The sequence below is a fragment of the Myodes glareolus genome, chromosome 9 (genome assembly GCF_982192425.1).
Source record: "Myodes glareolus chromosome 9, mMyoGla1.1, whole genome shotgun sequence".
Lineage (NCBI taxonomy): Eukaryota > Metazoa > Chordata > Mammalia > Rodentia > Cricetidae > Myodes > Myodes glareolus.
In genome coordinates, this window is record NC_142034.1 from 27500117 (window position 1) to 27520143 (window position 20027).

A 20027-nucleotide genomic window follows, 5' to 3' on the forward strand; every position below is an offset into this window, starting at 1 on the left:
ACGTCACACATGGAGGGGAACAAGTGCCCCCAGAAAGATAACCATTTCCTCTTTGGAATGAGGGACACAAGATGAACATATTTTTGTGGTTCAGTGAGTAAGTGAATGAGCTTCCTTTGCTATTACCCTGCCCATGTAATTCCAATATATTTCTAGTTCAGCCCTATCACATGTGTTCCTGTGTGTACTTACATACTTGCATGTGTATATACAGCATGAGAGGGTCAGAGGGCAATCTTGGGTATTGTTTCTCAGGTGCTAAACACTGGTGTTTTTGAGACCAGATCTCTCATTTGCATAGAGCTCACCTGTCTCTGTCCTCTGTCCGCAGCACTATGATTATAAACACACTACTGCTGAGCAGTGGTGCATGCCTTTAATTCCAGCACTTGGGAGGCAGAGGCAGGTGATCTCTGAGTTCGAGACCAGCTTGGTTTACAGAGTGAGTGCCATAACAGGCTCCAAAGCTACGCAAAGAAATCCGGCCCCGGGGCTGGAGAGATGGCTCAGCAGTTAAGAGCACATGGCAGCTCACAACTGTCTGTAACTCCTGTTCCAGGGGATCTGACAACTTCACACCAATACACATAAAATTAAATAAATCATGATAATAATAAAAGAAGAAGGGGGCTGGAGAGATGGCTCAGTGGTTAAGAGCATTGCCTGCTCTTCCAAAGGTCCTGAGTTCAATTTCCAGCAACCACATGGTGGCTCACAACCATCTGAACTGATATCTGATGCCCTCTTCTCTTCTGGCCTGCAGACAGACACACAGACAAAATATTGTATACATAATAAACAAATAAATAAATAAATAAATATTTAAAAAAAAAAAGAAATCCTGTCCCGAAAGCAAAAAGTAAAAAACATACACCCTACCATGCTGTTTCTTTTTCCTGTTTGTTTATTTGGTTTGTTGGTTTTTCGAGACAGGGTTTCACTATACAGTTCTGGTTGTCCTGAAACTCACTCTGTAGATCATACTGGCCTTGAGCTCACAGAAGATCCACCTGCCTCTTGAGTACTGGGATTAAAGGTATGCATCACCACCATCTGGCTATTATTATTATTGGGATCAAACTGAGGTCTTAATGCTTACATGGAAAGTACTTTGCTGGCTGAGCTGGCTCCAATCCCCTACCAATCTTATTTCCAGTGTTTGCCCTTGGATTTTCGTTCTAGGGACTTTTTTAAAATTACATTTACTAACTGGGTGTGGCGCAAGCCTTTAATCCCAGCATTTGGGAGGCAGAAGCAGGTGGATCTCTTAGTTTAAGGTCAGCCTGGTCTACACAATGAGTTCCTGGACAGCCAAGGCTGTACACTGAGAAACCCTGTCTCAAAGAGCCAAAAGAAAAGAAAAATTAACTATTTTGTGTGTACACACGTGTCACTACTACATCACGTGGGTCTTGGGGATTGCATCAGATTTGGTAGTAAGCAATCTTCTCACTGAGATAAGTGAGTCCTCTCACTGGAACATTTTCTTTCCCCAGATAGTCTCAGCATATTGTCAGGCTGAATTCCTGAGCTCAAGCCTCAGCCTCCTGCGGACTGAGACTGCAGATAAATACCACCATACCTAGCTTCTGACATCATTAAACATCTCAGGGTCCTCTGTCATAGGCAAAACGTTTCCCCCACTAGATTGGGGCTCTCTGAGGTTGGTGCTGTTCTGTTTTTCTTGAGCTCTCCCTGGCATACGAATGGGGGACAGCTAATTGTTGTAAAAGCCAAGCAGTTGAAGGGCCACCTCATACAGAAAGATTGATGAGTGACCTGGGACCAAACTGCAATCAGGAGGACTAAATTCGAGAGAGTGGCTTCATTTTTTTAAAATCTTTTTTAGCTTTAGCTTTATTTTGTGTCTCTGTGTTGGTACATATATGCTTTCTCACACATGTAGAAGTCAAAGGACAACTTGGAAGCGTTTACTCTTTTCTTCCACCTTGTGGGTCCTGGGGATTGAACTCAAGTTGTTGGTCTTGGCAACAAGTGCCTTAAACCCACTCAGCCATATCATCAAGCTAGGAATATCAGGAATCCAAGGAGAAGAAGGCCTCTGACCCTACTCCCTCTTACACCCAAATGCATGCAGTGCCCACCCCATCAGGAATTCTCTTGGTTCTGTTGCAATTCTTAGCTTGGCCCCAAGTTCTTTTCCCACCTGAGGGTGGACCTGGGCTGTGTAATTTTGCTCTGCTCTTCTGACATCCTGCCCTCTGCCCTCCATGGCCAAGGAAGCTACTTGTTACTGCTCTGTGAGTAAGCTCACACTAGTCTACCTATTATCCCAGAACTGTAGAATATGGCACTTAAATAACTTAGGGTTCTGTTGGCATAAGACATGATTGCTCCTGGCAGCACCGATCTATTCCCGAGAGAACACTGAACACGCTCCACTTGGAGCTTGTTTTCTTGGCAAAACTGGTCTTTGGGCAAGGAACTGCCCATGCCTCGACCACTGACAAAATGCATGGTGTCCGGACCGGACAAGCAAAATACAAGAAAAAAGACAGCCAAACCTTGCCAAGACAGGGTAAGATAGTTTTGGAAATTTTCCTGCCTCTGAAAATTTTCTGTCAGTTACTCTAGGCCTTAGCCAAAGTTGGTTGCTCCAACGTTGCAAATGAGATTTTGGGTGATTGCCTAGGTAGCCAGTTATCTCTGTCAGTTACTGCACATTTTGGAAGGTGCTTGATTTCACTTCCTGCCTACTCAAGTAATATTATTTCCCTTCTCAGGTTTTCTATGAGGTTGAAGACTAGATAGTTATAGTTATTTTCCTCTAATGACTTAGCCAAGCCATTCCTAATACAAGATTTAGACTCCCTAGGATAAAATAATTATTAAAACATATGTTTCTTAATATTGTTTATTTTGGTTGTAATTCTAATTTTTATACTTGATACCTTTTATGTATAGTTTTGTATTGGATTTGGAACTCTTATTTAGACAAAAAGGGGTGGTGCTGAGGAACCTCTTTCAGCCGTGGCCTTTCAAAGGCCGTGGCAGGTTGGGCGTGGCCTTGGGTACCAAAAGGTGCGCCTGAGCTCTCTCCTCTCGCCTGGATGCTGGATTCAGTTCCTGATCCCCGTTTGTGCAGAGGACTGTGATCTGTGAGTCCCCCTTAAATAAAGAACCCCTTATTATACTTCATTCTGAGTTAGTGTGGGATTAATTTATTTGCGTTCTTCTACACTGCTCACTTGTTTACTGAGCCCCACTGTTGGGCATGGGTTACAGGTGTAAATCTTACCCTGTAACACATGGACACGAGAGCCTGGGTGCAAGGGCGAGCTGGGCCACTCCAGCCTGTGAGGCAGCACTGCTTTGTGTGCCATTGCTACCTGGTGCCAAGAGGCCTGGAAGAAATGCAGGGCTCAGTGCGGGCCTGGCATGAATGCCCAAGTTAAGGACAGAAGACACTGGACTGATGGCCTGAGGCGCTTCAGCTCTGATGTTCAGGGAGGGGTGGGCGTGGCATCATTTGGGAAGCGTCCTTTGGGGCTCACTCTAAACCCTGGTCATCCTCTTCAGTGTCCAGGAAGAGTGCTACACGTTGCTGGTGATTGAGGGAGTCTGGTCTTCCTGTTTGACGCTGGAGGCCTTCTCTGACCACTGCTCCGGGCTCTGCACTCTCGTGTGTCTCCTGTCTGCAGGTCCCTAGAGCAGTGAAATTACAGGTTCATCTGCCACATCTCCAGCCAGCCCTTGGTCATCCTCCACAGAAAGGGAAATGGTATACTACAGCCCAAAAGATTTTCCTGGGGACACGGAAAACTGGTTTTGTTACTAGTTCACTGCGACTGAGGGCAAATTACTTTCTGTCCCTGGAAAATGATGCCTCTAAGCAACCAGCTCTCCCCATGACAGAACATTCATTTCAACTTGATACTGGGGTGAATTCCAGAGACCCTCTGAAAGACTCATCCCCTGAGAAAAATCTCAGGGGGAAAGAGTTCATTCCCGCCTTCCCAATAGCCAGTGTTCTATCAGGAAAGATAGGGAGGAGCCAGAAGTCAGGTACAACACTGAAACATCATGGAGTTTATCATGTGACCTGCATCTGATCACTGTGGATCCACTGCTTTGCCATGGCTCACTGGCTCTGCTCCTCCGCAGCCTGAATTGTTTATCTTCATGCCTGGCTTCAGGGACCATTGGAGGGTACAGCTCTTGCTTGGGGAGGGGGCAAGTGTTAGCTGCTTAGGGTATCACCCTCCCCCATAGGGCTGCTCACTTAATAACAGCTGTTGACTAAGAATCTCTTTAAGACTAAATTCCTGACCTAGGAATCAACAACTGGAACTTTACAGACAAGAAAGGCAAGAGATGTCTGCTGAACATCGTATTCTGTGGCTCCACGGAACCTAGAGAACATGGGCTGGGAAAGACAACTCCAAGATTATCAGGGCTGGCAAAATGGCTCAGCCTGTACAGGGACCCGTCACCATGTTTGACCACTGAGTTGGATCTCTGGTACATGATGAAAGAAGAAAACCAACTTTTGCAGGTTGACCTCTGACCTCCACACACATGATATGGCACACACGAATACTCAGAAGACCAGCAGGAGCCTTTCCCATCCCTTGCACCTCAGCTCCTGCCTCCTCTGGACCCTTCTGCTGGATAGAATGGTATGGGAGCCTGTCCTATCTGATGGCAGCAGAGCGCCTGGCTGTTTTCCCACGATGCCCTTGTCACCCTTTAGATGCTCTCTTACCTTCTATGGAGAAGCCTCTTGTGCCGAGGAGGTCCTGCACTATTCGTCCCAGCTGATCACCTGGTGAGAGGTAGAGAAAGGAGGAGCAGTAAAGGAAGGATGCCTCGGGCATGGGGTACGGACAGGCAGGGCGGAGCTGGGCTTTGCAAATGCAGCCCTGGATCCCTCCATCCGTCCACAGCTTTACTCATGGAATCCCTCCTCTTGCTTGTCCTTTCACCAATATTTCCATGAATAGAGAGTAGGCTAAGTATTAAGGTTGTGGAGTGACCGAAACCCTGGGGCTTCCTGTGGGGAGTTTCCAGGCTGGAAATAACAGCCATGTGACGCACCAGAACTGCACAGGGTAGTGTGCCACTGAGAGTCCATCATTTCCAGGCATGGAGATGAGCTCCCTGCTCAGGAGGGGCAGTCCGCATTAGCTGTTAAGGATGGGGCATTTGGAACCAATAGCGACCCCAAGGGGCGCGAAGGGAGTGTGCCTGATCCATGTAGCATCCAGGAGTTGTGGGAACAAGTTGGTGTTACCTGTGTTGTTTTGTTTTGTTTGTTTCATTTGAGAGGGGTTCTTGCATTATAGTCCGGGCTGGCCTATACTTGTCATCCCTCTGCCTCAGCCTCCCAAGTGCTAGGATTACAGGTGTGAACCACCACACCTGACCCCTCTTGTGATCCCCTTTCTGTGAAAGGGCTTAAGCAGAATGAAACCTACCTGGACTTGTAGTTCTAACATTCTCAAGGGCAAGGGGTTGAATCTCTGAGCTCTTCCTGGTTGATTCATTTTCTTTTTTTTTTAAGATTTATTTATTATAAATAAATAAATATACAACATTCTGCCTCCGTGTATGCCCTCACGCCAGAGGAGGGCGTCAGATCTCATTACAGATGGTTCTGAGCCATCATGTGGTTGCTGGGAATTGAACTCAGGACCTCTGGAAGAGCAGCCAGTGCTCTTAACCACTGAGCCATCTCTCCAGCCCCTTGATTCATTTTCTTAACCCTGGTCATTCAACAGCTCTGGCCCTGTCTCCTACCCCTGCAGGCACTCCCTGGGCATGCATATCCCACACTCCGGGAAAATAACCAGAAAATCCATCTTCTGGTCAAGTCACAGCAGCCCCACAATGGGACAGCAGTGCCAGCCAGGCATGCCCCCAACCAGAGCTTCACTGCTTATTCCAGGGTGCCTAATGATCAACACTGTGTACGCCCCCACCCCAGGGAGCATGCTGAGGGTAGACCAGGGCAGCACTCACCCATTCCTTCCCTTGGCTGGATCGGACGTATTCCTGGAAAGAGGAAGAGACTGAAGACTGAACTGCTTCCCTGGCAGCTTGGTGAGAGGTGTGAAGGGTTCTTCAGGGGAACTCTAGCCATTCCCATTGTCCCTGTGTGATAGTGGGAATGTGCCCACAGGAGGCAGCAGAGCCTGAATACATCGGCATCACTGGGATTTGACACCAGCTGGGAAGCATCCTTGGGAAAAGTACTATCAGAACCTTAGTCACCTACTAGACATATGGGGGTGCTGTTGCCATGGTGACCTGGCCGTGTTGAGGTTCCGCTGTGCTCAAAGGCAAAAAAAAAAAAAAAGGTCTTTGTCTTCCGGACTCAGCCTCCCACTGAACCAATTTGGTTTGACTAGCTGGCCAGCAAGTCCCAAATGTCATCCTGTCTTTACCGCTCCAGTGCTAGGGTTACAGGTGTGCTGTCTAGATTCCCTGTGGGTGTTGAGTGCTAAATTCAGGTTCTCATGCTTGTGTGGCAGGCACTTTACTAATTGAGCCATCTCTCTGATCCTCCCCCTACCCTGTTTGTTTGTTTGTTTGTTTTGAGACAGGGTCTCAATGTAGCCAAAAATGGCCTTGAACCATCTTGTGTCCACCCACCGAATGCTGGGATTACAGGCATATGCCACTGGGTCATATTTATGGTCCATATTCTGACCTTTTCCCCACTGGTGGTCTTAAGTTTTGCAAATCCTTGCTGTTATGAACAACTTGGCAGTGAACCCTGTAGTGCGAACATCTCGGCTCTTGTGACATTCCCATACAAACTTGAGATTTTCTGAAGTGAAAATATTGCTCAAAAGTGTACACCAGATGTTGGTGGTGCACGCCTTTGATCCCAGCACTCAGGAGGCAGAGGCAGATGGTTCTCTATGAGTTTGAGACCAGCCTGAGTAAGTTTCAGGACAGCCAAAGCTACACAGAAAAACTGTCTGAGGAAAAAAAGTGCCCACATTTCCTACTTTGATGATGTCTCTAAATGGACAGCAAAAATGCCAACACAGAGCATGGCTACTCAGGACAACAGTGTTGAAGACCGCAAACCAAGAGAAGCTGAGCTTTGCCCAGGAAGACTTCTATTCGTCTCCCAGGACAGCTTCCTTGTTCCCAGTACTCTCAGGTACACAATAACTGTGCTTGAACTGCACAGAACTCGCTGGAAAATCTGCCTTGCTCACATCTAGTGCTGCTGTTCATTTCCCAGCACTCCCCATCACCCAGGTATAGAACCTGGGTGTAAAGCGTCAGCCCCACTGCTCATGTGCTGGACCACTCCGATATACCTGTTGCCATTGGCACTCCCCAAAGCATCCTGCTGGGATGATGACTGGTAGGGGCAGTGTACCGCACCATCCCATGGCATCCTCTACCTGGTGTTGCAGATGTCACTCAGAACCACGCCCTCTGCCTTTGTCACTCACCTTCCACCCGCTTCCCCATCAGACCATAGAACTGGCGAGTTCTGCTTCTCTTCAACTCCTGAAGCTGGAGTTCAATGCTGGCAACAGGGAGTCCCTGGAGAAGCCGAGAGTTAGCATTAGAGTGTGGAGCTGATGAGGAGACACGGCCATAACCAGCTCAACAGCAGCCTGGCACCAGGCGCTTTTGCATATTTTACCTGCAACATTGTATTAAGGGTGATGTAAATTTCACCTATGTTCTTGATACTGTCCTAAGCAGTTTCTTTCAGTAGCTTACTAATCCTCACCAAACCTCATGAAAATAGCCCAATATTATTGCTGTCAGCATTTTATAGATGAAGACATCCAGGTACATAGAGATGAAATGATATGTCCAAAAAATAACTGAGAAGAGCCAGAACCAAAGCCATCTGGATCAAAGGTCAGGTTCTCAAACACTTAGTCAAATTTTAATTTAAATAAACTACTATTAAGACTGGAGCTGGGCATGGTGGCATGTGATAGTAGCCCCACACTTGAGTGGCTGAGGCAGGAGTATTATGAGTACCAGGTCAGTCTGAGCCACATAGCCAAAACACTTCCACCACCACACACACAAAGGCAGCAGCAGGAGTGGTTCCAGGTCAGCTAGGGATACATAGGAAGACTGTCTCAAAAGAACACGTAGCTGGGTGGTGATGCACACTTTTCATCCCAGCACTCAGTAGGCAGAGACAGGTGGATCTCTGTGAGTTTGAAGGCCAGCCTGGTCTACAGAGCTAATTTGAGGACACCCAGAGCTTCTACACAGAGAAACCCTGACTCAAAAAAAAAAGGGACCCCCCCATTCCATTTTACATATGTGGAAACTGAGGTTTCTAGTAACCTTAATTAGGGTAGCAGGAGAAGCTGAAGCAGGATTCAAAAGTCTTGAGAAACGTCAACAAGAATCAGAAGTGGCTGCCCCTTAACATAGCAGGGCAACTCGGGCTAGTAGCTGTTCTCTCCTGCGGAGTCCCAGATTTACCCTCCCCAGAGGTGGGCATCCTAGGAGGAGTCCCCCATGGGGTCTGGGTGGAGCTATTGCCCTGAAGAAAGAATTTTAATCCCCTAGACTAGCCCAATTGGCAAATATCCTTCCAAGCAGCTGTAGACCTAAGTTCTCTCTCTGACCTTGAATCCCTCTGTGACCTTGAATCTCTGAGGGAGCACCTTTTTCTATGACTATCTCTGAACTGAGACAGGTGGGAACCGCCTTGTCCAACAAGGCTGAAGACAGCCACAGCCTCGAGGTTCTAGGTGGGGGGGGGGCTGGGAGCTGGGGGAGCTGGGAGCTGGGGGGGCTGGGAGCTGGGGGGTGGGGAGCTGGGGGACTGGAAGCTGGGGGGCGGGGAGCTGGGGGGGGCTGGGAGTTGGGGGGGCAGCTCAGTGACTCAGAGCTGGTGCAGATCTCAGGACTCCAGGAATCCAGTTGGGAGTCAGGGAAGACCCATGGGCTGTTTGGGGTTTGTCACACCGTTTTCGTGATAGATTGTGTTCTAAGCCTTGGCCTAATTCAATCTCCCAATCTGTCTCCTCCCTGAGCTGTCAGTGGCTGGGACAGCTGTCGCCAGCTGAAGTCGCCCATCCTCACCAGAAACCAGAGAAAAGTCTCTTTGGAGATTTAGGCCCATCTTTGAAAAGCTCACGAAAACCACTTTGCCTTAATAAAGGGCATCCTTCAAGCTCAGACTGGAAAGAGTGGTCTTTTATGAATTAGACAGAGCAGACCCTTCTATCCGCCAGGTTTCTGGCAGGGGAGGGGAAGCATTGGGAGGGCCATTCTGTTTTTCCCAGGAAGCCCGGTGGTGACTGCAGGCAGGGCACCCTGGGAACCGGGAGCTATGAGGTCATCCCATTTGACGTCACACTTAGCAACCCGCGGTCAGTCCGTCGGGATTTCTGGTTGTCTAGCCTAGCCTCTCTTCTTGGGAGGCAGAGGCACTACAGGAGAGAAGAGGGGACAAGATTCACCCCTGCAGGATGAGCTAATTGACGCAGGTGGAAACCAAAGCGGCCAATGCCATGTGAAATTGATGACACCCCTATGTGGCTGTGCCCAGTGTTCTCTATGATCCATCAGGACTTTCCATACATTGCCTGTCTGTCATTGACTCAAAGAAAAAAATGACAGCTCCAGAATGAGCTAGGGGTTATTTTATTTTCTCTCCCCCCTCCATCTTGCAGGCAAGGAAACTGAGGTTATGGGTAGCAGGAGTCAGTGGAGAAGCTGGACTTGAACCCAGGTCTCCCAGGCCTGCTGTCCTCTCCCACTGCCCACATTTCCCTAGTCAAACTAGAGAGGACCCCTCAGCAGGGCTCTCTCTGCATGGTTTTTCCTGGGGTTCCATTATTGAAGCCTCCTCTTCTCCCTAGGCTGGCCTTGAACTCCCTACAGAGCCTAGAATGACCCTGAACTTCTGATCCCCCTGCCTCGAGGGGATTGAACCCCTGAACTTCTGATCCTCCTGCCTCGAGGGGATTGAACCCCTGAACTTCTGATCCTCCTGCCTCGAGGGGATTGAACCCCTGAACTTCTGATCCCCCTGCCTCGAGGGGATTGAACCCCTGAACTTCTGATCCTCCTGCCTCGAGGGGATTGAACCCACGGCTTCATGTATATTAAACAAGCCCTTTACCAACTGAGCCACATCCTTAACCCCCAATTCTAATAGTGTCCAGGGACCTCACATGACCTAGCAGCATAAACCAACTTCAGCTGAGTGTCCTGTCCGCCCTGGGACTGCTGGGGGACAGACCCCAGTTACCCTCCTGGTTCCTTGGTCAGGGATCGGGAGCTCCAAGGACAGGGTCCTCACCTAGGTCGGAGGTATTGGATCTCGGAGTAGGCTGGGACTCCAACTTTTAGATTTCTTTCCAGTGGCAGTACTTACCAGTTTGGTAGACACCACCATAGTCAAACGCCAGTGCTTGTCAGGGTACTAAAGTGTTCCGTTGTGTGAGACCAACTAGCGATCCTGCTTCAGTTGGTGCCGTGAGAAGAAATTCTCTGATGCTTAGATACAGTCAGCACCTAGCTAAGGTGGAATTTCTACTTTTGAAGCAGTGCATCTTAGACAAGCTCTTTGCCCTCTGTACCTCAGTTTTCTCATCTGTGAAATGGGAATAACAATGGTAGCCTCCTCATGAAGTTGAAACACGTTACCGTCTATGATACAGACAGTCAGGACAGTATGAGGAAGAGAGCAGGTGTTAACTACATGTTTCTGTACACACGGCACACATTATTGCTGCCACATGTCCAAGCTGAATGTGTCTCTGATGGTTGGACAGATCAGGGCTCATGGCCTTGACCTTCTCCATTCAGGGAAGTTGACTAGCCTACCAATCAGGGTTCGGGGTACACTCAGCTATTCTGGCAGCCTCAGAGGGGATCTCCCAGCCCTCCACCCTGGGTACCTTCAGGTTCACGGTCATCCAGGACTCTGCTTCTGTGCTGAGTGTCAGATCCTCTCTGTCCCCTGTTGTAGCACACATTGACTGCCCAATCAGGAGAAACAGGGCAACAAGGGGCAGCATGGTGAGCCAGCGCCGCTCGGTCCAGGGAGTCCAGGAGCCCCTCTCAGCCTGATGCCTCCTCCTTCAGCAATCCCCACTGGGCCACTCCAGTGTGGGTGGGAAAACTTCCCTTGTTCTCCAGGCCTTCCAGCTCCTCTGCTTCCTTCCTGTGACTAATCCCATCTTTGGGCCACTTCACTAACAGCCTCTCTCCCTGGCTGATTGAGCCAACACCATCAAGATCCTAGCCCTCCCCATAGCCACCCCCAACATTTGATCCCCAGGCTTAACACTGATGCAATACCAGCCTTACCGTTGGCTGAGTTCCCTCCTGCGACAGGTGCACAATGGCACAGTATGTGGGGCCTGGAGATTACGGTTTGTCAGGGACAAGCCCCAGGGGCCCAGGGGCGTATCTCTATTGTTGGGAATGGAAAGAATGGAAAGAGAGAGCGGGACGGTGCCAGGATGTCACTGCCATCAACCACTTCCACCCCATCTCTTCTCCCTCTGCACTCTCCCCACCCACAGCCCCCATGTGTGCCCAGAACACTCTGCTTGCCCTGGGAGGTGCCAGACGTTAAAGAAGCAAGGCTTCTTGCAAGTGGGAACTGAGATTTGCCAGAAAATGGCCTCTGACACCAAATGTCAAATGTTAGGGTCAGCTAATGACCCTCAGTGGTTTCCCACTATTGCCAAAATGACCTTCGAACACTGCACCATGCCTGTCCCCTCTGCTTGTAGCCCGTGTGCCTCCCTGTCACCTTTCTTCCCACAAACTCCAAGCTTCTGAATATACTCAGTCCCTCTCTGTTAAGCTCCTCTCTCTGCTTGGTCGGCCATCCATCCATCCATCCGTCTGTCCGTCCGTCCGTCTGTCCATCCATCCATCCAACCATCCTTCCTTCCTTCCTTCCATCTGTCTGTTATCTCTCAGTCTAGAACAAGGGGCCTGCCTGTGGTCAGAGAACCGGATCCACTTGTAGCATCTTTGTTGAAGAGCTTTGTGACCTCTGGCTATTATGTAACCCATCTAAACCTTAGGACCCTCCTGGGTAACACTAGGCTGAGGATAAAGGAGATAAGACATGTGAAGCAATCAGCACAATGCAGAATGGTAAATATTTAATGTCCGTTCACTACTGTTATTGTTACCTTTCTTTGAGATAAGAATTTCGCTGTAGCCCTGGCTGACCTCGAACTCTCTCTGCAGACTGGCTGGTCTTGAAACCTGCCTCTGCCTCCCGAGTGCTGCGACCAAAGGCGTATGCCACCATGCCTGGCTAACTATTATTGAGACTGGACGTGAAGATGATGAAGACACTGTGCCTGACCCCGTCACTTATCAGCATTCCCATGGGCAAGACTCCCAATATCTCCACCCTCTGGTTTTGGGCTTTCCATTATCTTCCTTAACAAATTCTTCCTCACAGGTTCCACTTTGCCCCTCTTCCTTTTACAGATGTGGAAGCAGGCAGGTCAGGCATGATCTAAAGGAGAACCCTGGATTCCAGAGTCATTAGGGCTTGCAGGATGGCCTGGAAATCCCAGCACAGGTCTCTGGATGTGGGAGGTGGCTTTCTCACTGCAAGCACAGACAGATTGACCTTAGCCCGTGGTGAGTTTCTGAGCCTCAATCTCCCCATCTTTTGGATGGGGTCGGCAAACCTTCTAGGGTGGGGCAAGTAGATCATGAATGAGTGAGTAAAGTGCTCGCAGGCACAGAGGAAGCCCGGGCCTCAGCACTGGTCTTGAGGCTCCCCACCTCGCTGGCGAAGGAACCACCATGCCTGGAGCAGGATGTGGTGGGCACACTGTGTGGACGAGGCGGGAGGCATCGGGCAGATGAGAGGGCGGAGAGAAGAGAGAGGAAACCCCAAAGGTCCGGAAGGCAGAGAGGGAGGCAGGGCACCAGCTGGAAACCGCGACTATTTGCAGCGTCGCCCTAGGTTTGCGGTCAGGCTGGGCTGGAAGGCCCGGCGACCGGGTTCGCAGCCCCGCCCGGTGTCCTCGGCCACCCGGGTGAGGCCACGGCCGATGAGTCTTCTTCGCTGCAACGTTGAGGTCCGGGAGGTGGCTGGGCTGGGGCGCCGAAGCCAGGAGCAGAACAAGGCCACCGGAGGAGAAACACACGAGGGTACCGTAGGGTTTGAGACTGGAGAAAACTCAGTGTGGGCGGGGCCCCGGCCGGTTGGGGTAGGCGGGGCCCCGGCAGGTTGGGACTCCCTACCACCCACAGAGGTCCGCACGCTCGGGCGGGCAGCGCCCTCCACCGGCCGAACTAGGCAGCGCCCAGGACCGGGCGAGCTAGCCAGCGCCCCCTATCGGGTGAGGCCGGCAGCCGCCCTCACCGACCGATGCGGGTAAGTTCAGGACCAGAACAACCGCGTGTGGGCGGCCCGGTTCGGGGCGGCGCTGTGGCCGCGGGGCGGGTCGCGGCAGCGGTGAGGCTCGCTGGGCGCCGGGTGGGCGCGAAGGATTGCTAAAGGCTGCGGTTTGGCCAGGATTGCGGAGCCGAGAAGAAAAAGATGCAAGCGAGGAGGGAGGAAAAAAAAAACCGAGGAAGAAAAGGGAAACACTAGATCCCGCGGGCGAGCTGCGGGCAGGAAGCCGACGCTTCCAAGCGCCCACTCGGCCGTGGAGGGAGGGGGGGTCGTGGGCCCGTTGCACAGGCCGGCTCCAGGAGGCCAGGCGCCATGGGTGGCAGTGTCGGGATTCGAACCTGGATCTGCATTCAATTATAACGTTCACCTCCTGGACCAAGGATCCAGAATGGAGGATGGCAGGGGTCTCGGCTGCGGAGAAGGCGTGCTGTTTGGAAACTATCTGGAGATACCACCGGACCCTGCTTCTGTCCTTCCTACGCTCTTCCAGCGCCTCCACGTGGACGCTTCCGACCGACTCATGGCCTCTCCTAGAGTGCAGGCGAGTCGGGAGCTGTGTGTTGGCCTCTAATGACCTGTCCTTTGCATAGAGAGACAAGGGGTTTCTTCCATTAGTGGGGGAGGAAAGTGGCTCAAGTTACCTCGGAGTCCAGACCTGGGAAACATCAAATATAAACCCTGTGCTTGTACTCCTCCATTGCAACAGCTTGGACCCACCTCTCTCCCTCACTCAGTTACCTCACTGCTTCCCTTCGTTGACGATGGATTCACCTGACATAGCAGGGCATTCGCAGAAGAGCAGGCACACCGGCCAGAACATCTCCACACTGGGAGATGGAGCAGATTGGGCCCAGAATTGGGGTGGGCAGATATTTGCCCACACTTGGAGAATTTAACCTAAATCTCTCCTGCTCTTGGCATCTGTAGTTCTGTTAAACTGTCAGCCTCCACCTCCGCCTTCCCCCATCTCTGGAAGGTTCTAGAAAGTGCCTCATGTGTTGCCAAGTCTACTGCTAGCAGATCAGAGTTTTGTTGTTGTTATTTTGTTTTTAGTTCTTTTAACCTTTTGTTTTATGTGTATAGGTGTTTTCTCTCCGTGTGTGTCTCTGCACTACATGTGTTCTCTGCCTGTGGAGGGCGCTATGAGCCACAACGTGAATCCTGGAAATGGAACCAGGATCCTTTGGAAGAGCAATCAGTGTCTCTCCAGCCCCCAGATCAGAATTTTGAGAATGATCACAAGGGGACTCCTGTTCTCCACCACCTCTATCACCAGCCCTTCCTTCACTGTCAAAGACACAGGCTCAGGGGTGCAGGAGCCTGAGGCCTTCTCTTGGCGCCTTTCCTTTTCTCTCACCTCTGCAAGGCCTCCTCATGAGACACCATCAGGAAAAAGGAACACCAGGGTGGTCACCAAGAGAGTCAGAGTGGTGGGCTAAGGTTCAAACTATGGCCTGGTCACTTAATCATGGGTGGTGACCTTAGATAAGATACTCAACTGTTTTGAACTTCCCTTCCTGTGGCAGAGAGAGAGAGAGAGAGAGAGAGAGAGAGAGAGAATGACAAGGTTATGGGGCTGCAAAGATAACACAAGAACTTTGTGCAGCGTGTTTCGCTCGCTGTCAGCATGTAATAAATGGCAGCAATTACTGCTGTTAATAATGCAATTAAACGACAACATCCATCTACATTCCCTGGGAAAGCCCAGATTAAGGAAAGTCATCGGGGCATTCCCGGATGTTTCACCATCCCGTTGTTTCTTAAGGATGGCGACTAGGTGCCTGCCATCAGACTGGGTCTCCCTGGGTGAAGGGTGGGCCCAGGGAGGCTGGTGGAGCCAGGTGTCAGGAGTTCTGGGTTCTAGTCCTGCCCTTTGCCTCAAGGGGAACCGAGGAACCTCTCTAAAGTGCTCATCTCTCCCGGTGGCTGCAAGCCTTAAGCCCTCTCCTCTGACCCCATTAGTGAGGGGAGAGCAGCTCTGTTTAAAATCCATCCTTTCCTGGAGCCCGGTCTGAGTGCTGGCGGAGAGTGAACTACAAATTGAAAATGTTTATAATGCATTGTCTCTGGTCTACTGAATGGAGCCTCCAGCTCCCACCATCTGCAGAACAGCCTGTTGCCCTCGACTATAAAGACTCTGGAGCGGGAGCCGGATTGGACTCAAGGGGGCCTGAGGCTGTCCTTGCAAGATGTACTTTGTCCTGCTTTCCCTGACTGCTACCCGGACACCTAAGCCACCACAACTGGGGGAGGGGGGGGCGCAGCTGGAGATGAGGGGGCTCCCATGCCCTCCTGGGCCCTTCCTGGGTCTGCCCAACCTTTCTGTAGTCTGAGGTGAACTTGGGTTAGATGGGGAGAGCTGGGGGTTGGGAGAGAATCCCAAACCATTTCTGGCCTGTTGTATGAGCACGTAGGGCCAGGACAGAAGTGACTGTGGAGATGAAAGTCAGGATACCGAGTTACCTGGGCCTGTTAGGCCTGGGGCTGGGACCTAGGCTCTGCCTCTCCTAATGAGCCTGATCCCTGTTCCTGATGTTCTGACTCTGCAGATGCAGAAAGCCAAGGTTCAGTTCACATCCCATCTCCGCTCAGTCCTTAGGGACTCAGAATTTTTTTCTTTCTTTTTCTTTTCTTTTTTCTTTTTTAACAGAATTTCTTTGTGTAGCTTTGGTTCCTGTCCTGGAACTAGCTCTTGTAGACCAGGCTGGCCTCAAACTCACTAGCCTGCCTCTGTCTCCTGAGTGCTGGGATTAAAGGCGTGCGCCACCACCACCCAGCCCAAAAATTCTTTCTTTTTTTTAAAAATTTTTAATTTTATTTTACCCTTATAGGTGTTTTGCTTATGTATATGTCTGAGCAGCACTTGTACACTTGGTGCACATGGAAGCCAGAACAGGCATCAGATGCCCTGGGACTGGAGTTAAAGAAGGTTGTGAGCCACCATGTGACTGCCGGGGATCCAGTCATTGTCCTTTGGAAGAGCAACCAATGCTCTCAACTGCTAGGACATCTGTCTCTCCAGATCCATGCTTGATTTTTGAGACAGTCTCACCTCTGTAGACCAGGCTGGTCTTGAACTCAGTCTTTCTGTTTCTGTCTCTCTAGTGCTAGGATAATAGGCATGTGCTACTATGCCCAGCTGAGCCTCTCTTTAAAAACAAAAGTTCACAAACAAGGATCTGGGACTTCCGGTCCACCTGGGCCATGCATGGCTCTTCAGCAGATGTGGTGGAGTTCTGTCCAGAGCACGTGCATGCATATGAGGTGGGGTGGCGACAGGTCACTGGAATAGAGCAGGGATGACCTGGGGTGGGGCTAGGTGAGGTCAGTCCTGGGCCAGAAAAGAGAGGGCTGAGCTCAGTGGCAGCAGAGGGTGTCCTGGGGTTGAGGTCTGGAAGACAGGAAATGGGAGGCACTGGGATGCTGAAAGGGAATCTGTCTCAGGGCAATAGGATGCTTCAGTGCTATTCTGGACAGTTTGACGGTTTGAAATGCCCATAACCGTCCGGGGGAGGTGCACGGGGCTCAAAGAGCAAGGTGTGGGGTGAAGTGAGGCCAGCACACGAGGCTGTTAGGGAGCACCAAGAAATCCCCCCAAAAGACTGAGGGAATGGCTCAGTTTGAGGACCTGAGTGCAAATACCAAGAACCCGCATACAAGCCAGAGAGGGTGGCGTGAATCTGCAGTCTCTCGTGAGACAGGAGTCAGAGCCGGAGAATTACTAGAGAAATTCAAGGACAGATAGCCTAGCATGTCCTGTCAGGGTGGAAGACCTGACCCCTGAGGCTGTCCTCTGACATGGTTAGGCGGGGGCAGGAGATGCCCAAAGAAATGGGAACAAGTGAATGGGCTGAAGATGAAGACTGTAAAATACTACAAATCAGCGAAATAGATCAACTAGAGTCTGTACAGCAATTAGATAAAACTGAAAAGAAGCAGGGGAGATGGTGGGATGTCTCTCATGTGATTGCATCTGTTTAATAACATGAAAACATGTCCATTTGTAAGTGGACACATGCAGATGCCATGAAAGAATCAAACACTTTTGAGAATAATGGATCCAGTCTAGGAAGCCCTTTACCTATGGGAAGGAGAGTGGGAGGGAGAGGGGATCTGAAATGGACACAGGCTGGCTTCGTTTCTCTCTGAAAAGGGTTTGTTTCTATTTTCTTTTAATGTTTACATTCATTATTTGTATGTGTGCTCATGGGACGGAGGCATGTCCATGTCACAGCGTGTGTGGTCAGAGGACAACTACAGGAGTTGGTTCTCGCCCTCCGTCATATGGGCCCCAGAGACTGAACTCAGGACATCACAGTTGACAACAAGCAGGGTCATTTTACTGGCCCACGTTCTGGTGTTCTAAACTGAAGTGGGATTCTGGTCTTGCACACCTTGCTGTGCCGTATGCAGTGAGTAAATTCTGGAAAAGAAGGCTGCAGTGGAAGTCTGAGAACCACGGAGGAGAGCTTCAAGCATGGCTGGAAGAGTGCTTGCCTGGCATGCCTGAGGCTGTGGGTTCCATCCCCAGCAATGAGCAGGAATGGAAGGGGAGGGAATGATTTGTTTCCGTGACCTCACTGGCTGCAGCTGGAGGGGCGGTTAACCCAGAGGCAGGGGATGACCATGCTGAATTCTGCAGGAGTCACTGAGTCTCCAGCACCTAGGGGCTGATGGGTAAGAACAGTGTTGAGGCTTGAAGATGTGGGGAGGCTAAAGCCAAGCCCCAGTGCCTGGGCATGGAGAGTGGGTGATGCTCGGTCTTGGCAGGCAGCAGGGTGAAGGATGCTGTGCCAAGCTGGGTAGAGGGGCTGCCAGGGTAGAAGATCAGAGGAGCGGATGGGGGGTGCAGGGGCATTGTCAGGGCTTGAAGCAGGAGGCTGACGGGGGTGGAGTATGGGGGAAAAGCAAAACTTGGGGGAGGCCAAGAGGAAGTGGGTATTGCCAAGTGTGTGGTGGGAAGCAGTTGGTGCCAGCTTGGGGCTGGGGAGCAGAGGGCACAGATGGGTACCCCGGGCCTAGTCTCCCAAGTCTTCAGCTATCAGTTTTATAACATACACAGTTTTGCTCTTTCTATATTGTAGTATCCTGGAGCTTCAGGGTCAGAGGACCTTTGGGGCACTCTGTACAGAAAAGGACAGCCATGCCTTGGGGTGCAGAGGGTGGCCTAGGCAAGGTCTAGTGGCAAGCCCTGGACTGGAGCTACCTCTGTGTTTGGACATGTGCAAACCCTGTGGGTTGCATGGTGGGAAGGAGGGGACATATGAGGGGAGACAAGGAAGGGCTCCTCCATGCTGACCCTGAGCCAAAAACTCTGCTGTGGAACAACGAAGCCCACATGTTTCCAGACAGGCAGACGGAAGGCCACAAACACCACTGGGTACATGTTCTAGGCCAATAGTGGAGTGGAGCCTGTGATTTGAGGCCTTAGGGAAGGGGGTCCCACAGAATCTGCAGCTTTTATAGAGCAGCAAAAAGTGAGAAGCTTTTATGTCCAATAAGAATTTATTTAATTTATTTTTTGAGACAGAGTCTCCATACGTAGTCCTGACTATACTGGAACTCACTCTGTAGACCAGGCTGGCCTCGAACTCACAGAGATCCATCTGCTTCTGCCTCTAGGGTGCTGGGATCAAAGGCATGCACACCATGCCACCTTAAGAATTTATTTTCAGGGGCTGGAGAGATGGCTCAGTGGGTAAGAGCACTGGGTGCTCTTGTGGAGGGCATGGGGTCAATTCCTAGCGCCCACATGGCAGCTCACAACTGTCTGTAACTCCAGTTCCGGGGATCCGATGCCCTCACACAGACACACATAAGGGCAAAACACCAGTGCACATAAATAAATCTAGAAAAAAGTATCTTCAGAGCTGAGTGTTAATCCCAGCACTCAGGAACCCGAGGCATGAGATTTTCTGTGGGTGCTGGGAATTGAACTTGGGTCCTCTCTGGAAGAGCAACAGTGCTCTTCACCACTGAGCCATTTCTCCAGCCCCAGAAGGATGGTTTTTAATGGAAACCAAATGCTCCATGATGCCAGGACAGACTTTGAAGGACAAAACACATTGAGAAGATGACCTTGGTAAGTGTCTGAGGCTGACCTTGTTAGTCAGCCTGTCCCAAGTGAGCCAGGACTTGGATCTCTGAGAAGCAGAGATCCCTGAGGCCCCTGTATCTGCCTGGGAGCAGAGCTAACGACTTTTCTCAGATTTCCTCTGCTGTGACCCCCGAGCAGGAACAAGGGCAGAGATCAATTGGGATGTGTCCACCGGAGGACTCAAAGCTTTCCTTCCCTGGTTTACAGTATAGCGAACCAAGGCCCAAGGAGAAGTCACACACCCGGAAGTTTGTCAGAAGTATAGGGCATGAGACTGCAGGAGTTTGTGGCATCCTAGAAGGGCATCGGCTTAAGCTAGGCTGTCCCTGGGGGCTAAGAACAGTCCTAAGAAGGACATGCAGGGGAGGGAGCCTAGCTGGAGAAGTATGGAGCAGTATGGACTTCCCTGATGTCTTCTGACCAGAGGAGGAGCCAGTGGTGGCCTGAACCTTGTATCATCTCCACCCTCTCTTTCTCGCTCGCCTAACTACTTTGGAAGGGCGGGGAATGCAGTGGCTCCCGGGGGCTGCAGGACAGGACCCATTTAGCCTCAGCAGTCATCTGACCCCCATG

General features: G+C 50.8%; 2 protein-coding genes across 2 annotated transcripts; one reads left to right on the plus strand and one right to left on the minus strand.

The window, feature by feature from the left end:
- Window positions 1-1872: 1872 nt before the first annotated feature.
- Tac4 (tachykinin precursor 4) lies at window positions 1873-11166 on the minus strand. The gene is given in 6 exon segments (XM_048446964.3): window positions 1873-3597; window positions 3599-3666; window positions 4727-4786; window positions 5983-6015; window positions 7437-7530; window positions 10875-11166. Coding segments are annotated over 6 exon segments (417 nt in total). The 5' UTR covers window positions 10995-11166; the 3' UTR covers window positions 1873-3555.
- Window positions 11167-12773: 1607 nt separating this feature from the next.
- LOC146893258 (uncharacterized) lies at window positions 12774-15029 on the plus strand. The gene is made up of 2 exons (XM_085695680.2): window positions 12774-13336; window positions 13738-15029. Exons 1-2 carry the CDS (start codon window positions 12774-12776, stop codon window positions 13889-13891), a joined length of 717 nt encoding a protein of 238 aa, XP_085551806.1. The 3' UTR covers window positions 13892-15029.
- The last annotated feature ends 4998 nt before the right edge of the window (window positions 15030-20027 follow it).

What these genes read in the sequence shown, in the direction of transcription:
- LOC146893258 (XM_085695680.2), top strand. Translation starts at nt 12,774, where the DNA reads ATGTGGTGGGCACACTGTGTGGACGAGGCGGGAGGCATCGGGCAGATG. An exon ending in GCCCTCACCGACCGATGCGG is followed by an intron (nt 13,337 to 13,737) that starts GTAAGTTCAGGA and finishes TCCTGGACCAAG; the next exon opens with GATCCAGAATGGAGGATGGC.